General features: G+C 34.6%; 1 protein-coding gene across 2 annotated transcripts in view; it reads right to left on the bottom strand.

Annotated features, from left to right (window-relative positions):
• Positions 1–8,325: 8,325 nt before the first annotated feature.
• Positions 8,326–19,784, bottom strand: part of LOC137930985 (uncharacterized) — a 75,558-nt gene continuing 64,099 nt past the window's right edge. Inside the window, exons 4-14 of one of the 2 annotated variants that reach the window (XM_068774365.1) lie at positions 19,110–19,251; positions 16,787–16,892; positions 15,379–15,531; positions 13,705–13,830; positions 13,155–13,267; positions 12,225–12,323; positions 11,660–11,807; positions 10,982–11,209; positions 10,258–10,495; positions 9,474–9,705; positions 8,326–8,861 (exon numbers count right to left, since the gene is read on the bottom strand). In XM_068774365.1, the coding sequence (XP_068630466.1) occupies positions 8,738–8,861; positions 9,474–9,705; positions 10,258–10,495; positions 10,982–11,209; positions 11,660–11,807; positions 12,225–12,323; positions 13,155–13,267; positions 13,705–13,830; positions 15,379–15,531; positions 16,787–16,892; positions 19,110–19,251 (1,709 nt within the window). In that variant the 3' untranslated portion in view covers positions 8,326–8,737. The remainder of the gene's footprint in view (positions 8,862–9,473; positions 9,706–10,257; positions 10,496–10,981; positions 11,210–11,659; positions 11,808–12,224; positions 12,324–13,154; positions 13,268–13,704; positions 13,831–15,378; positions 15,532–16,786; positions 16,893–19,109; positions 19,252–19,784) is intronic. The other variant, XM_068774366.1, reaches the window with a different exon arrangement.

The raw sequence follows: 19,784 nt of genomic DNA, 5'->3' as shown, positions 1-19,784 counted from the left end.
GTTTATAGCCAGGACAGGGAGAGGATTTTTACGTCAAACTCTTTCGTCTTTCGTTATGATCCGACGTTCAAACTACGGAAAAACATTCTGTAGAGTTATAGTAAACTTTTTAAAAAAGCCTAGACATATTTTTATCCTTTTGTTATTATTACAATATGGTATACATGTTTTACCGAAACGCATGTAATAATTGAATATCTTTAAATATATCTTGTAATATTATGCCATATTATTATAATGATTATAGTATTTTTTCATTTTATGTAATCATGCAAATTTTAATGATAACTTTTGCTCTAGTTCTTCTTCATGTGTATAAGATATTCCTGATTCATCTAATAAGTTATTAAGTATAAAATACGTAACCGTTATCAAATATATTTTTTTGATGTATTCAACCCTTGATTATTTTTTACTGTATAATTGTTCACAAATGAGATACTGTTATAGCATTTGTTTTTTTATGTTTTGAAATTATTGATAAATTTCTTTGTCAAGGTAATAGGCAATTAAGGAGTAAATGTAAAACAAAATATTTTAGAAATGTAATCCATGTAATTACAATACTTAGGCATATAGTCCTGTAGACAATGGAAACCGATTACATTATCGCGATAATAAATAGCAGTCATGCAACGCATTACCTGCGGCAACAATATGAACAAATTACAATTTCTTTTGGAATGCTTAATAGCTTTCTTTGGTTCTTTATGGATGTTTAATTGGCTAAACTGGCGTGATAAAAGTATTGACATTATTTTGTATATAATTTGTATGTACAAAATAATATAACCAACGTAATAACCACTTTTACAAGCTAAAAAATATTAATTTTCGACGGAGTTTTCTACTCAATAGCAATGACAAAATAAGATAATTGTTGACGCTATGACCGTCAAAATAGTTAAGTCTGAAAATTAAGCTTACAAACTGTTTTTTTTTGACCTGGCATACATCGCTGTTCAAGTTGCATTTGCAGATTCTGTTGGGTGCAAGGGGTCATGGCGCAGAGGCCGCCTACCTCCTCTAAGGTAGCGAAATTTGAGAGCTCCTTGGGGGTGCCACGGCTCAAACCACGACATATAACATAATTTCACTGAATTGGGCGGTTTAAACTTATATGTTGGAAATTATTTTAATAGTTTTCAGTATGTTGAGGTGTTTACTTGATGAAACCGTTCTAGACAATTTTTTTAGATTAAAAACAGTTTTTTATATTAAAATAGCCATAAATATAATTAACCACCTTTTTAAATGTGACGGTTTTCAAATTTTAATGAAAAAGTAGAGAGATTGACGAAGAATGGCGGTTAAATTTAACCATGTTACATTTGTGATACTAATTTTATCCGCTAGTTTAACATATTAAAAACTAAGAAAGCATTAATCCATTGGAACATAATACGTAAGTACATAAATTCACCTTGTCACTGTAACATTACAAAAGCATTTGCATAATATTCATTTTTATTAATAGGCCATTACAAGTCATATTTCTACGTGACTTAAATAAATATTTTTATACAAATTTCTTAATCTATATAAAATATAAACAATATATAAATGAAAACATTGACTCGCATCACTCTATACGTTATGTTAGAAAGCCGAGACTACCTTTTATATTATATTGATGTTTAAATCTCATATTTATACTAGTTACGACATTTGTAACTAAAATTTTTAATTTTGAATAAAAATAAACTAAAATATTTTTTCATGACCGTAGCAAACACTTCTTACCATGCTTATAAACTTTGTTTAAAGTGGACACAAAAAATTTTTGGAAGAACGCGGTCAATGCAATTTTTATCAGTGTTTTCTATTGATTTTATTTAGTTTTGTAGTATAGAAAAAGAATAACCAGAAAATTTAAATATATAATACAATGGTAAGTAAATAATTATAATTGTCTAACTCCTATTAGCGTATACAGCGCAGTAAGTTAACACTAAGTTAATTTATACAAATCACATTAACAAAATATTGCTGCCAATATTAAATACCAATGGTACATGTTATTTAATAGGTGAAACTTATTAACATAATTGATTAGTTTTTATTCTAAACTACAATTTAATAATAGCTAATAAAATATAACATATTTCATACAGCCACGCGCACAATCAAAATGTCTAAAATAAAAATATTGCCACAGCTCATGTATATATCAGATATAAATTTAGATACAACTTATGTTTAAATAAATGCAGCTTATTGCAATAAAGTTAAAGTAAAATGTAAACATATTAGGCGATGTTAAGTGGGGAGATAGTTAAGCTATTTTTATCAATTGTCGTTTTTGTTCCGACAAACTTTTTTGCGAAATTGATAATACATTCGTGTTGTGAACGCAAATAAGTCCGTAAAGATGTCCGAAGTAATACTACATCGGAAATACAACTGGCATTGATCCAATACAGCTGTTAGCCGTAATACGCTACGATGCTTTACTGACAGCTCTAATACTTATCATTATTTTCCAATCGTTATCATATTAACACCTTTGTTATAGCGAGTTGTTGAGATAAGTCTAGTTATGATTTCTTAAACAAAGGAATGCTAAAACAAAACAGATCGATCGTTCTAGATAGAGTCGTTGCTAGAGTTTCGCTTTCCGAAGTGGCAGAAGTAATATTAGTAAAGCAATAGCAACCGACCAAGTCAAGGTTCGGCCTTCTTAAGCGCCCCTATGTCGGAATGCTAAAAAGGTATTATCGACAAATGACAGCCCAATCCGGGGTCACCCCGTCCCTTGAGTCTAATCAACCCATGGAGGGTCTGCCTAAGCGATGTAAGAATCGGAGGCCTCTCAATCCGGTGCAATTCTAGTACGTAAAAGCCCGAGCCGAGACTCTAGGAAGCCCACGATATTCGCTTATTATCTCTTAAAAGATGTTTTAAACTAAGCCCGCCCTGCCTCCTCGCTTTCGCGGAATCTGGAATTTCTACAGCAGTGAAAGCCACATAAAAAAACAAAATAGGACACGGAAAAACAAAAAAGGGTGAGTTAAACAGTCATAGTTGCCGCTATTCGTTTTTTGTAGCCATTGCTATTGCATGCAGTTTGCATTAAAAGCTTTACCAGGTATGAAGTAGCAGAGTGCAAGAGGTTTAGGCGCTGAAGCTCTCCTAATTGGCACTCAAAATAAATTCGAACTCTGATAGGAGTCTGCGAGGGTGAGAAATTTCAGTTCGGTTGATAACTGTCGCAGAACTACCTACACGGTTTAGATTAAATCCTATTTTTATTTAATTTTTTATCGTTTCTAAAGAGCGCAAGGAATTAATGTTATCATTGATGATTTCACTATCTTGTTATTCAGTCAATACAATAACTATGCGGGTATTGTTATTGAAAAGAATGCTATGTAGCAAACAAAATGTCTAATTAAATCAATAACGTCATAGATTTCAATTACTTCGACCATTTATTTAACTACTACATGACAAAATAAAAAAAAATTACGATCTTCTTGTGTGACTTACATTACTTGGCTACTTACACTGTGTACATAAAGTTAAAAATATAACATGGTTCAAAGGTAATTAAAAAAAAGCGAAGTTCAACCAACCAGACTGAAGTCAAAAAATGGTTTGGTCACGATATACTGAACCATGTAATTGTAAAGATAAAGATAAATATGTACACTAAAAACAAAAGGATGTTCCGTACGGCATAACAGGGTGTACGTATGTTAATACGGTGAAAAAAAATAATTGAGGAAACGTAAACATACGGCCCATGCTGATATACTGCACGGAAACAGTTTTTAATTCGATGCATGAAACATTTATTTAATAAAAAGTGCAGTCGTCCAAGTGCTTCTTTACGTCAGCATTAATCGTATCAGATTTAATCGACAATCGACATATTGACTAACTCAGTTGTTAGAATACTTCTCCAAAGTATTTTGTGTCGGTTGTCTTTAAACTTTGATTAAATTTCAGTTCTCAAGATGGAACCTAGGGACATCCCCAGAAGAGCACCCAGCGGGAAATATACCCTCCATATCCTACCTAACGAAGAGTTTGACAAGACCTTAGATCTCTTAGGAATAATTTCATTGATATTATTTAATATTAAATAAAAAAAATTGGACTTACTTGCCATGATTTAAGCTAAGAACCAAATCTATAATATATTTGTGAAAAATATATCACATTAACGAAAGTAACTTAACGAACGAACGACAGTGGGCGGGCCCAGATAGCCTGAAGACCATAATAAGTTAAGTGTCTTAAGGCTTTAGACTCGAGTTTATGGATTAGCAAAGCGCTATGTAGTACGTCCATCCAAAAGGTGGACAGACGACCTTGTTAAGGTCGTCGGAAGACACTGAATAAGTGACAGGCGAAACGGCCTGCTTCGAACAGATCCTATTGGAGAACAAAGGATGGGCGTATATATGATGGATGTATTATAGCTGAAACGATGATGATTGTTCATGATTATCTTTACAGGTCAATAGCTCCTGATCAATAGCCTAAGTTCAAACAAACAACGAAGCCTTAACTTCAAAAATTATTTAATTATTTTTAGCTCGGTTTCCAAGCACTATTTCGGGGAACAAAATTCGAAGTTATCAAGATATTTAGTGATAACATAATTTTCTGTTAAACTCCGGGCTTACATTAAATTATTATCAATAGGTGGTATGTAAACATTTTAATATACGATAGTGCCTAGTGATATAAAAAGATGTAATTAAAAATGTTAGATTCTTGGCATTAAAATACCTTCTCAACAATGTGTCATCATAAATTCGTCAGAGTGCGGGGGCGACGCGAGCCACGCTCAATTTCCTACGTCAGGATTGTGCGATACACACTACTAAACAAATGGTCTTCATTCACGCGACCATTAACATAGTTGTTTATATATATATATATATAAATATATATATATATATAAATATATATATATATATAAATATATATATATATATATATATATATATATATATATATATATATATATATATATATATTTGCAACACAATATAATATATATCTGCTATATAATGCGCGAAAATGTCTGCGAATGATATAGCAGATATATTATACCACCATTCCCTATACCCAATTGTAAGTACAGGCATATTTCTCTATTTCAGATTATATTCAAGGTAAAAATTAAAAAAAACAACATTTATTTCAACAAATTGGCTGGCTGTCCAGAGTGTACATAAACAAAAATTTGTTTTTATGTTCGACATGCAAGTCATTTGAATTCTTGCATCAATGTCAAAATGTCAATTGGTACAAGAACACAGAAATAAAAGAAGATACTATTATGGTCGTGGTTGGAAGACGTACCCAACTGCACGAAGGTTGAGTATTAAGGTTTCTCTTTACAAAGGAAGAGGAAGCAGTTATGAAGAAGCCTCGGCTCGGGACGTAACATACTATTATTTCACTGGATCCGGACTGGATTGTTCCAAACAAAGGAATGAATACACACCATGCATCTCAATGGCCAGTAATAGAAAGTAGATGAATTTGACTGAAATTATGTAATGCCATAAAACAGGAACCACACGACAGTGTTCAAAACTAGCCGCATTCATATCGAGTTCTGATCACCGTATAACTCTATAGTTTATATTACTTTTAAAGCTGCAAATAAAATATGATAACATGCTATGGATGCGTTTACACGAGGGTAAATTTACGTAAGTAGTTCGTACGTAAGATGCAGAAAAATGTGAGCCCAGAAATATCAGCAATATCTTACCGATGAATAGACCCTATTAGGTGTTTCATTATAAAATACATAAATAACTATTTTGTAAATAAAAACTGTTCATGCCGGTAACAGTACAAATTTTTCTATCTCTCTTTCGTGTGATCGATTTAAAGAACAGATACAATATGAAGTTTACTTCGTACGCTTTACTGTTTCTTATAGCTTGGTCACATGAAATCAGGTGTTACATAACCAAAAATAATTTTAAATTATTATACCACAAAGATAACAAGTAAACTTACTACCCACCTGACATTAAGAGATAACTGTGGTCTATTATTATTTTCATAAGAAATACATCTTCAACGACCATATTAACAACATTTTTCTGTGACTTGTTGTTGTGGCGATCTTTATTATAAAATCGTAGCTACCTTACGCGGCCAATTATTGTTACGGAGCATTCATTGGAATCTGAGCTTGGGGGCTAAACGCACGCACGCACCCTTCTGTCTGCAAACTAATTTAGCAAATTATTTTGTGATAAGTCAGTGAACAACTGGCGACATTAACGTATGGTTAGGGTAACGGAAATTTCGTATTTACGAAATAGATGCGAATAAATGCGAAAATTACACATAAATGCGAATAAATGCGAAATAAATGGTAGTGTTCGTATGATGGATTATTAAATTATTAAATTATTCGTATCGCCCGAGTCGCGACTCGCGTCAATTAAACTTGAGTGAAGTTCGTTTTGGACGAAACGGTCGACGCACTTTTTGGACACGAACTGACTCGAGAGAACGAAAGCTTTCGAGTCTCACTTGTTCGTTCTATCGCTAGAGTCGTGGACGTTGCATGCGAGCACTCGAGCAGTGTTCATTTGTAACGCTTAAGGCACGCAAGTGTTTTACAAAAATATTTTTTTTTGTGCTCTTAAAATGGGACGCCCTAAGAAAAATTTGACAGATAGAATATTAGAATTTAAGAAAGATGGTCTGTATGTTTCCGACACAAATATTGTGATGTGCCAATAACATTCGTTTGGATGGTGACAAAAAAGATACATTGAATTCCGAGTTCTGCCTCAAAATAATGAAATTACGTTAAGTTATTCAATTGCATACCTGTTATGGAACAAATTAGAGGATTTAAAATCATCACTTGAACGGCAACGTCAAGGTTATTTTGATGAAAAGACGTCACTATGTCTTAAGGACTATGAAGGAATTGATGAGACAATGAAAACTATGTTGAAATCATCAAGCGACAAAAGTTTCAGTAAGCTTTCTCTTCACATGAAATTAAATAAGACGAATGAGGCTTTCTTTCACATTGGCCAATTGTATTCCCCATCTGCGGCTGCAAGTTCAACCACATTAAATATAAACGTATTGCTAGAAAGCTTTTCGAAAATTCCCTTTTTCCAAGGATTTCCTCAAAATGAGCTAATTGATGGGTATGCGCACTTTCATAGGTTAATTTTTCGGTCTATTAATATAAATGAAAACCCCAATGTAAGGGACATATTGTTGGCCGTCAAATGCAACTTTCCGTCCTTTGCAGAAGCAGCATTACAGAGTATTTGGAGTCCAACCAACAGCGTGGACGCTGGACGCTGTTCAGCATATATAATGTCGTCGTAACGGATCGAAGAACGACGCTTAAGGAATCAAATGTTGAAATTTTTACAATGTTATCTTTTAATTAATTAAAGTTGTTTTATGTTAAGACTTGTACTTTGAAATTTTGTATTTTGTTAAACTTTACTTTCATATTTAGTAATAAAATTACTAAACAAGTATTTTTGTTTAATAAATACCTAATTTACCAAAATTTTTTAATTTCAAAAATATAAATGCGAAATTTATGCGAAATTTTTAAATTTTGAATAATGTAAATGCGAAATTGGTGATTTTTTTTTTGCGAAATTTCCGTACCTCTGCGTATGGTTAATGTAATTGATTTGAAGTTTATTACACTGTTCTATAGTATAACGCTGTGAAATAAGCTAAGGCAATATTTTTGGAACCACACTTAGCCGGATCAGTCTATACTGTGAATACAAAGGACGATAAAGCAATCGCTAAGGTTTTCTTTTTAGATTTATTGGTCATATTCGTGTCAAAAGAGTTGTGCTGACATCTAGTGACAGCAGACAAAGCTGTATTTAGTGAAAGAACATTCTGATCCGTGATGTTTTTATGCTAATAGAATTTATGGCAATAAAACTGTTACAACATATGTAATTCATGTATGTAAAAAATCTATGTTTATTTCTACTCGCCTGATGTTCGGTGCTGTCAATTTTAACGGCTTTAAGTGCAAACGTCGCGGAACGTATGTTTTTTTTTCCAACCAACTCAATTACGGATTAGTTTTCTCGATATATAATGCGAATATCTCATATCAAATTCCACAAGTATTGTTACAGTGGTCAAGATAAGAGATTACAGTCCGTTTAGTCTACTCTAGTGACAGTGACGAAGGAATACTTGAGAATTCAACGGTTAATTAGGAACAATTTAGTTGGTTTTATGTTTGGTTGATGATAATTAACTACATTCTTAATGCAAACGAACTGTTACTGTATTCATTATAATCAACTTCAATTCTTATTATTATTACATATATGTAATAATGGTTACACGAAAATTGACCTAAATTTTTAAAACTAATGTGGAATGTGTAAGTTAGATCGGTACTAGTTACAATTTTAAAGCTTCCAATACTGTCGTTACAGCGATGTAAAACTTAACGTTTAACTTGTAACACTTAATACACTCATTAAATTGACCTCGTCACATTGAAGGCTTTAATGTTGAATTTAATTTTGAACAAATTACTTAACCGAAAACTTAATGTTATTTCTTTATTATCTAGGTGGTAACATACATGTAACATTTTTAAACTTAATTTTTGTAAATCAATCTAGGATTAGCAGCGAACATAATAATTTTCAAAGATCATGTAACCGCACGACATTAACAATATTTCTTTATTACAAGTGATAGAGGCTCGGGGTGTACCGTGGCGTGAGCGTGTTCAGACGGGCGTGCCAAAGTCCGGGTCTCCGCGTCCGGGCAACAGACGGGGCGCCATTTTGCCTCGTTCGACCACCCCGTTCACCATCGGAGCGGTTTCAGTTACACGCCGAGCTGATCCTATCCTGTATATTTATAAAAGCGTGAGATAATTTCCCACGAAATATAAATATATACATATAGTTGTACATAAAATATTATTTAACAAAAAAGATATTTATTTTATGATACACAGTAAAAAGTCTTGTGATACATAGATATATTTTCTATAATTAAAAAAATTGCATAATTAAATTGTAGGGTTATATAAAAGCAATTAAAAGAAGAGTCTATAGTTTATTTGCAGGACAATATTAATACACAGTTGTATATTTTATATACCAAATCAAACAAAAAAAAGTCCCACTGGTTAATGACATAAGGATTCGTTAACATTCACCATTCGCAAGTTTATATTTTCTAAACACCAATTGGCTTGCCTTTGGTATTCTATGTAACAGGCGTGTTCTACCTTTGATAACAATTTAATCTTTCACTTGGTATGTAATTAGGATAACGATAGCAGTACATCGGCAGACACAAGTACAAAGAGATTGTGACTCTTTCTACCACCCTCTTTCTTTTGCACTTGGTTAATTTTGTGCACAACCGCACTAATTGTCCTGCGAATAAAGTATTGTACTTTATACTAAAATAAGTATGTTCAAAATTGCAAAAAAATTGGTATTATGTTTTACCGAAATCCTTTAGGCTCTCTCCTTGGCTTGGTTTCGCCATTGGTTTTGGCGGATTTTACTATGTCGACGTCAACCAGCGGAGCGACAGGATCCTCTTGCTTTGGAGGCACATCTAGCGCTGACGGAAGCGGGGGCGCTGGGTGTGATTGTGGCGATGGCGGCGACGGTGGTGACGGTTTAAGTACTGATTCTGATACTAAAGACTGAACGGAAGTGTTCTGTGGAACAGCAGCTGCGAAATAATTTTAACTTTAATAAGGATATTCCTAAATTTCGTATATTAATCAAAATAACTATATTAATAGTTATTTTGATTAATAAACGAAATTGCCAAATAAATTGTTAAGGGCATAACGCGAAAACGGCTCGACCAAAGTAGATTTTTTTTTAAATTCTCGTTAACGCACTTTATATGTCCTTATAGAAAAACCCCAAAAAAACCCGGGGGTCACATAGCGTATATACAGTGTTATGGGTTATAGATGTAAAAGCTTTAAAGGTTTCAATAAATGGCTTATTTCTCCGCAAAAACTTTCAAAGATTATAACCATAAATAAATTGACAGCGAAAGAGCAATATATTAACCCCTTCTATATTTTTTTGACACCAATAACCAATCCATTCAATTTCAACACATAAATTTCAATCCATCACCAACATATTCACTGCAATATACCCAATATTGTGACAGGCCTATCCTACTTGGGTACTTGGTCCTACCCTGCTTGGGTAGCTATTTAAAATTTTGTAAGCTGTAAATAATATGTATTGTTAATAAGCTAACCTGTATTGTTAATAATAACTAGAGGAGCTTCTATGGGTGCTGTGGATGGCAGTGGTTGTGGCGAGGTCACAGGGCGGGCGGGCATCTGCGCTGGTAGAGCTGGTGGCTGTTGTGGCAGACTTGGATGGGCGGGTGGCTGTGCGGCCGATTCGCTTATCGTGTGAGGTTCATCTGACGAATGCGCATCCCCCGACACTGCGCAATAGGTCCCCTTCGTCCGCCAGTCCTGGATATAGTCCTGTATCATTAGACAAGAAGCTGTTTCGTCTCGAAAAATTTAGAGAATTAGAAATATTGCATAAAATTTCAAACAAATTTAAATCAATTTTAAAGATTTCTATCGTACCTTTTTCAAATGTCACTATGAAAATATTTGATCGATTAAATGTTATAACTTGTAAGCGACTTTGACTTTTAAGCGGAATTCATCTAACCGAAGTCATCGACCTAAATAGAAACTTACACGTCTGAAGTGGCAGTGGGCGTGGCAGCTCATTAATGCAGCCGACGGCCATTGGTACCGATAGGTTCTTAAGTTGCAACCGTGAGCCAATAGACGCGGCCTGATTAGGCCTCTCACTAGGCAGACAAACGACATAGTTAAGGTCTAAGGAAGTCACTGAATGCGCGCAGCGCAAAACCGTTTATCGTGGCGATCTTTGAGCGAGGCCTGCGCTTTGCCGTGAGCGTCTATCGGCAGATGTGATAATGTTGGTGATCCTACTTGTGGTTTACGCCTCTTTTTGAGCGAAAGGCGGCGCGCGTGCACGGGCGTCGACAGAGGCGACGCGGGTGACGCGGAGGAAGCCGTGCGAGAAGCACGAGAGGCTCGAGTAGCGCGGGGGGATCCCAACGGAGAGGCCACCGGCGATATTCCCGGGGATTTCCCAGCTACAGCTTGGTATGGACCACGCCGCCTTTCGCCGCTATTTTCCGCCTCTAGACGCACCATCTGGACATTGTAAAAAGACGTTTTAAGACATTGATTTGATATAAAGTGCATTCATAGTTGAACGCTACACACTCCATAAGTAGATAGGGTCACGAACGTCGAAAATTTGGGTTGTATAGGCAAATGTAACACTTCTTCAAACATGGGCACAGACAGAGTAACGAAACTGTGAATTAATATAGCCATTCTAAGAGAAAAGATATATATCTGATCTTACACCCTGTAATTGAAGGAATTTAATCTTAGCCAAAGATATTTAAAACCTATCTTAATTAATAATTATATTTAATATTTATTAATAACAGACGTCTGGGAAACTTTGGTCAAAGAGATTTACGAATTATCGTAAATAAGCAACTATAGTTTACTTTACAGCTACAAAGCGTCATCGTTTCAAGAGCAAGTTTACGAGCATATTTAGAGCAAGCGATTAACGAAAGATTTCTTTACCTCGAGCCTGGCCTCGATCTTGATGGAGTCGTCGTCCATATCGAGGATGGAGAGATTGTTATTGATAGAGTTGTAGTCAGGGTAGGGCGCCGAGGGTCTATAACGCGCTGAGCCACACTCGCTGCCGGAACCCACTACGGACTCTGGCCTGCAACATCATGACACTCAATATAGAAAGATTTTAAGTTTACCTATACACATTTACGCTTTCTTTACATCATTACAGGCTTAAGACGTCCACTGTGGGTCAAAGGCCTTCTCGATAAATTTCCAATAGGTCAGATTGGAAACTGCTAGTATCATTCAAAACCCTGCTCGGCTATTACTCTGGCTACCACTCTTGCCAAAGATACAGCAGCCCTATTGAGGGCCAGGGGTGTAATCTTTTTGTCTACCATAAGGAGGTATGCAAAAAAAATTCTGTAGTTGTTTTTATCAATTCAATATGGCAAATTATTTGTAATGCTAGGTTTTCAAACATCAAAACAAAACATCTTCAAAATCGATTAAAGCAAAATTCATGCATGCGTACGTATTCACTTAAAGTTTGAACGGCTTAACAAACCTGTTATTGTAATCGGGTGTGCGAGGCGCAGTGGGCGTAGCCCCAGAACCGTCGGGCTCCTCTCCGAACGCTTCGCCATCTTCGGGGTACAGTGGAAACCTGAGTATACATAGAGTAAGCAATATATTAAACATAAAATCAGTATAAAGTAAAAAATTAAAACCAATATGTACTCATACTTTAGCAATAAATAAAAAGATAAAGTACTAATTATTAAAATAAACCGTTTTAATATTTGGCATTCTATAGTTTGTATTGGTTTTTCGCTAATATATCAATTTCTTTACGATACATTACTTTAGTTAGCGGTGGTGATGTTTTTCTATTAATATTGAGTACACCACCATCGGAGATAGAACCTGTGATATTCGATGTAAGCTTTAATTCTTCACCACTGTGTTTCTACAGCAAACTTTGACTAAAATCCTTTTAATTTATAAAAATAACTTGTACAGTTTGTATGTACAAATACACATCACGGTCTTATTATATATAGTGAAGGCGCGCTTCATCCCACATCCGATCTACCTTCTACAACGTGTAGACATTGGTGTCATCGCATAGAGAGCATATTCTCACAAGTACACTGCGTACATGCAACGCTTTCCGATGTGGTAGTAATGGTAGTCAAGCAATAGTAACCGATCAAATCGATACGATCAGTCACACCGAGGACATCTCCTAAGCTCTGTCAGTTAGTCGTTGGAGCGCCCGTCTTAGCGATCTAAGAGCTTCATAGCCTCTAAATCTAGTAATGGGAATAATATGTAGCGGCCTATGATACCCCTAACCCTCAATTCTTGTCTAAAATAGGCAATAGGCAACAGTGACCGATCGACCAGCGATTTTTTAATCATATTCCGCCAAAAATCAATGTTTTATAATTAACCGATTCTAGTTAAGTGTTCATTAAACTAACGCATATTATACCTGTAGTTGTGCTCCGATAAGCGGTCGTCGTCGTCCGTGGCGATGAACTGAACGCAGAGAGCGCAGTCGCCTTTCACACTTTGCAGCGCCTGAACCGCCTCCTTATGACACGCCTGGGCACGGCATCACACTTTTTTTTATTTTAAACCAAAAAAAAATCAGTTTCGTTTTTGTTAAATTCTTTTAAACTTTATGTATAACTTTTTGTTTGATTCATAAAATATTTCAAAGTGATTACTTTCTACAGGTTGTATTTCCTTAAAACTTTTACATACATAACCACGCAATGAACCTCGTGCAATAAAAATAAATCGGTAGGAAAAGATGACACCAAATATCAATACTTATTGATCAAAGCAAAATTATAAAAGTTGACGGTGGCCTTGATCTTTACGGTTAGATCATTTGTACTTGTTACCGTGGGTTAAGCGTAAGTAGTAATAATTTACGTAAGCCTTCTCTAAGTTCTTTCGCTTTTCTCGTATAGAATGGTTGAGTATTATAAAGGCTTTTTTCTTGCTAACTTAATGGAATCAATTGTCGCCGTTACCTGAGTGAGATCGACGTCGTTAATGGCGAGAATCGCGTCGCCGACATAAAGTTCGCCGGTGAGCGCGGCCGGCCCGCCCGCCTCCAGCTCCGATATTAAGATCGGTACCCCATGTTCGCGGCCGCCCTGTACATACAACACTCAAATTTATTTAAAGAAATAAACAATAGTAAAATATATTTTATGTTTTAAGTTACATAGAGAGTTTTCTTAATGAGTGACAATAGGTCATGGGAAAAAAAGGTATTGGATCACTACGTTCAGTAATCATCACAGTTTTCACGTTTATGGCTAAGTGAGTAGTTGTGACTTTATACGGTTGCATATATATTGCATGTAATTCACAATAGCTGTTATCCACAACAAATTTATAATATATATATTTATGTATCAACCGACAATACCAGCAGAATCCAACGAATCCATTTTAATGTATATCATTGATAATGCATAAATAATTTAATGTCAGTCTTCGTAGAAAAGTGGCAGAGCACTTATGTTAATGAAGATATTTGCATGCAGGAAGTAATACATTATTCCGATGACACAGTCGAACGTATCTACAATTGCTATCAACGCAGTGCCGGGTCTCAATCAATATCCTTTGTAAGTAGGGCTGCCACAATATACGGAGCCTAAAAGGTTATATGAAATATATATTTATAAATTAGATACGAGAATAAGCGGTCTTGACACTAATTTAATATTGTAAGCAGGATTGGGTAACGGCGTTAGGAGATACGCAATAAACAGTCTGAGATAATAGAAAAGTGATTTCTTTGGTACTATTAGTATATATAAACAATTGTAAGATCCTTGTCCTTCCCGTGATCTTTTCAAATAATTAAATCTCATTGTGTGGTTGTAATGTTAGGCCCTGAAAATGAGAGTTTTCGTGTGAGCGTTCAATGAGAAAATCTGTGAAAAAGAATTTCAAATATCCCTTATGAATGAAATGCAAATGTATTTTTGGGACTCTTACTGCTTTCCAAGTGGCATATGCAGAAAATGCGGGTTAGGGGCAGCAAGGGCGCAGAGTGCGCTTAACCTAAGACCTATATTAAAGTAGTAAAGTTCGATGGATAGAAGATTCTCGCGTGGAGACCTAAGCTTGTTTTTGAACGACATGGTTAGCAAATTTGTCCTTGTTACTTAAGTAACATACGATAGCGTGATGTAAAATACAAACAGCGCCATCTAGTGTATAATAGAGGAAGTCGTGTTTTTTTTTTTATAAAGACCCCCGCTATTGGGGGCCTCTCGTACCCCTATTTATGGTGGGACAGGGACTTTATTTGCAATTTAATTTTTCACATGATTTTTTCTCTCTTTCATATTTTACTTTCTCTTTCGGTCTGTTATCTATCTTTCATGCTACATTTCTACTTTCTTACCCTTTTGCTCTGTTCATCTATCTTTCTTTCCTCTTTTCTTATTACATTTTTCATTTAACATTTTTATTTTACATTTTTACTTATTTTCTATAATACATTATATATCACATTTGAGTTTTATTTTATTACATTTTATCACATTTCTTATTGTATATTTGGATTTTTATTTTTTTGTATAACGTTTTTAACTATTTTCTTGCAACGGAAGTCATATGTTATGTGTTGACATTCTTGGTTAGAAGTACTTTTTTGGAAAGAACTATATACTTTTTGTACTAACAGTGACTGAGATGCCGAGGCCGAGGTGCGGCGAGCGTCGCACGCGCACGGTGCGCGGTCGCGAGGCAGGCGGGGGCCGCGGTGGGCGCGGCGACAGCCCGCGGCACACGCGCACCAACGTTTTGTGCCGCTGCAGCAGGATCTCCGCCTCCACCTGCACCATGCACAGAACTCTAAATATTTTTATTTAGGTAATCATTTACACGCACTTTGAAATCGTCAATTAACATCCTAAGTAGTAAGCTACCGTCGGCTACGATTGCTAATCAGCTGAGAAGAACGCCGGCTAGAAACCCGACAACTGCTTTTTCTTTTTAAATTAAATTTAATAATTTTGATATTAAAATATAAAACATGTCAATGAGTTAACAAACCAAGTTCCTCACATTTCTATCAGCTAAAACTCATTTAATGATACACATTTAATTTTAGATTTAACACTAAGAAAAGGAACGTTTTAAGGTATCTTGTGGAAATTTTTTATTTTTATACATTCATACACTCAGATTCGTGACGTATTTGTTAACTTTTCTAAGACGAAATTTAGACAGGAAATTTTGTTTTATGTATTTATCATGTGCCGAACACTATTTTTATGTAAGAATTTTAAGTTTTACGTAATAAATAATACGTTATTAAAATGTATTAGAAAGCAATCTATAAACTCTTAATTTCTTTAAAATCGTCTTTCAGTAAGTTTTTAACTTTTAAGTTATAAAATGTCTAAACTATGTAATATAAAGTTATTATGAGCGCTTCACAATCTTTAGGTTGTCGTACCCCTTGATAAAACTTTCTATTTTATAATATCCTTGTGACTGCTGCTCACGGACTACTTCTGTGTACGGGGGTAGCATCCTACATCCTTCAGGGCTACTCATCTCGTATCACTAAGCAGCTTCCCCGAGATTCCGGTGACATTAAGGGTCTGCTGGAATTTCTCGATGAGTTGGGTTGTCTGGTTTAAAAACGACTCTGTCGCAAATTTAAATCTTAAATCCTAACAAATCTAACTGTCCAATTTGAAGAATGAACATAAAATGGCGTCTTAATTTATATTCTTCATAATGTTGCCTCTGGTCACGTAATGCCCCATCAGCAGCTGAAGCCATACATTCTCGCGCCTTGAATCTTGGGGTTCGGGTTTCAGGGACACCATTGCTTCTCACGAAAAAAATACAATTATTGTATGGCTACGTATTTAACACGTGTGAAAATAACTACAGTGACTATTTGTTTTTGGAAAAAAAAACAATAATTTGTTTAAACCTGTTTATAGATTATTATATGGCAGACACATAGTAATGACTGAATATAAAAAGGTTGTGTGTCGAAGGTAGACGAATGGAAGGTACCTATCTTTATCTTACTTTCTTATACTGCACAATTAATTGTTTATATATATCTACCTGAGCCCACAGTGAATCTCTCACTTCAGAGCGCATATCTCTGCCGAGGAGTTGTAGCTGTTGTATTCTACCCGCTAGCTCTTTATCCAGGTACTTCGTGGCGAGCCTGTATATAAAAAAAAAAGACTTAAAAATAATTGACGATTAAGAATTAAAGGTTGCATCTAGTATATTTGGAGTTCATTATTAAGGTCAACGAAAAACACTAGATGCAGGCCGCTTCTAATCGGAAATATTTGGAGGAGAGAGCTATTTACAGCAATAGACATCTTGCAGCTGAAAAAGCCTATTATACTTATTCCGAAACCTAAATATATAATATAATTTACTGAAATATATTATACATACGTATCAAAAGATAAATTGAAGACATATGTACATGATATATTTAGAATTAACATGTAATAAATGTCGCAACACTGTTATTTCGTACGGAGCCGATAGATAATAATACAATTCTCCGATTGACAAACCGTCTAAGCGTGAGTAATTTGGTACATTACTCATAGATTGGAAAGGTCTAGCCAATGAAGTGGACTTGTATGGACTGAAACGATGAAAAAAAAGTATATAAATCGACCTACTAAAGTATTTTTAGTAGATTTTAAACGCATATAAGAAACTAAAAATCAATTTACACAAAGTAGCAAGAAACCGGATTTTTTGTTGTTCTTGATAACTTTTTATAAACTAACAAATGAAGCATTTGCTTAAGCCCATGTCAAGGACTAAGCATTTGACTGGAACTTCCAGTAAAAAACATGGATATGTATAGAAACAACACATTTGTGTGTCACAAAAAACTTTTCTCTAAATCCAATCCCATATCCTATATACTAAAGATACGGGGACATTGACTTGCATCCGAATACTTAAAATTCGCTTTATTTAAAAACATACAAGGTTTGTTAACCTTCGCGACTACCTCCGAAAGTTTAAATGGTCTGTATTTCAGAGTAAAGAATGATTAGTTGAGTAATTTAAACGGTAGTAAATAGTAATTTAGAAAAGAAATTAGAATCAAAATAAAGAGCGCCGCTGTGATTGAAATAATCTGAAGGAAGTATCTCGTGTGAAAGCAAAAAAAATATCTCACTAAATTGTGAAGTCGAACAAAAACAACAGAGCACTTCACTTAATTAATTAGTACCTATTTTAGTCGGACAACAAACTGCTTTAAATGAACGAAAAGTAAACAGAATTATCAGTGGCATAGCTTCATTCTGAAACACTACAGTGAACACAATTTACGTAATTTCTAAGTAATACAGTTACTGGAGCCAATTTTCTCACACTTTTTTCTTAAAGAAAAATTATTTTACAAAAAACCAAAATTATTATATTCAGCAACTTTAAGTTGAAGAGTTGGTTTTTCATGGAAAGCACTTTTAAATCGATAAAGCTCCGGAATGCGAATAGTCGAGCGAAACGACAAAATACACCTGCTGCTTATGCGCCGGGTGGATATTCGAAAATAGTTTCATTTGTTAATTTAATTAGGGCTTATAGAAACAGCCTAAAAAAATCGAATGCTTAAAATGTTATTGCCAAAGATTATCCGATCTCGGATACGATATTATAATATACTTAATTAATATACTGATATAAGTATAATTAATATACTGCTACTAAGTTGCCATTGTATTAACTGCGGCTAAATAGTCAGTTATATAATTTTAGCACCAAGCATCACTTTCGCGGTGTTATCTGTAAATTCGCAATTAAAAGTTAAAATTGCAGCTATATATGAACCGTTTATTTTAAAAGTGTAGTAAGTCAATTTCTGAAAAACATATGATATTACGTAATTCAAGCTTAATTTTATGTAATTTTTTAAAGTAAAACTGATCAGTGTTAAATCTCAAAAAAAAACTATTTTTACTTAAAATAGATAACTTCCATTTAACATCACATAAAGATAAAGGTAAGAAAAAATGATAAACCAATATCATTTTATAACAGTCGATTTATTTCATTTGACTACTGGCATAGATACCAAGTTTTAAAAACAGAATATGTAAACATACTTAAAAATACAGTTAATCTGTTTCAGTCGCATATTACAAGCGATAATAAAGATAGTATGTACGTGTGGTAAAAAACAATTACTTCCGAGGAGATCGTAAGAAATAGCTTCTTGCTGTTTGCATTTAAAAATTATTAGGACTCGAAGCCATGTTATTGGCTACAGTAACCTATACCGCGCAAAATCGCAATTTAAAAGTGGCACTGACGTGATTAATAAAAGGATAAAAAACAGTAATGGCAATCACTGACTCAAAAACTATAATGCTATCTGTAATTGGGTTGAAGATCGACTTACCTGGCACCGAAGAGTTCCGAGTGCAAAGCGAGCACGGTGTCACGAAGTGCAGCGTTTTCTCTCGCCAGCTGAGCCGCCTCTGCACGGGCTCGACTCGCTTCTGTCAGCTCGCTGAATCCTTCTCCCGAGTCCTTGCGCCTGCCTTTGGTTTGTTACAAAAATCGTATTAAATACCATTTAAAAATTAAAAAAAAACACTCGAAAATTTCTTTATTACATCGTAAGGTATATTTTTTATTTAACTGCGAAATATTATTGTCTTCATGTGAAAACGTGGCCTTAATGACTTTACGATTTCTAATTGAAACTGGAATTCCAGCACATTAAGGTACTGATATCGGGAAAAGAGATACTATTTTAAAAATCAATCAATCAACTAAAATAGCATTACACACATTTTCGGCGTAAAAAGAAGGATAAAATACCTTCAAATATATCTTTGTAAAATTTTTACTGAATATAAACTCTTTGTATTTAGGCACAACGTAGATGTTGATATTGACAGTGAAAAAATTGTTGAATTAATTTTGAATGATAAATTACCGGTAAGTCAAGATAAAACTTGCAGTACAACTTACACTTTGTATGCAACTTTTTAAATAAGAAGTTAAAGAGAAAATCATAATATTTTTAGAGGCACGGATCACATTTCAGTTGTGTAACGTTATTTTTTCA

Source organism: Battus philenor, unplaced genomic scaffold (genome assembly GCF_028537555.1).
Source record: "Battus philenor isolate CCGP_79_NKW_IND1 unplaced genomic scaffold, ilBatPhil1.0.hap1 SCAF_7, whole genome shotgun sequence".
Taxonomy (NCBI): domain Eukaryota; kingdom Metazoa; phylum Arthropoda; class Insecta; order Lepidoptera; family Papilionidae; genus Battus; species Battus philenor.
The sequence above is the reverse complement of the archived record's forward strand: the minus strand, read 5'-3'. Positions and strand labels throughout refer to the sequence as shown.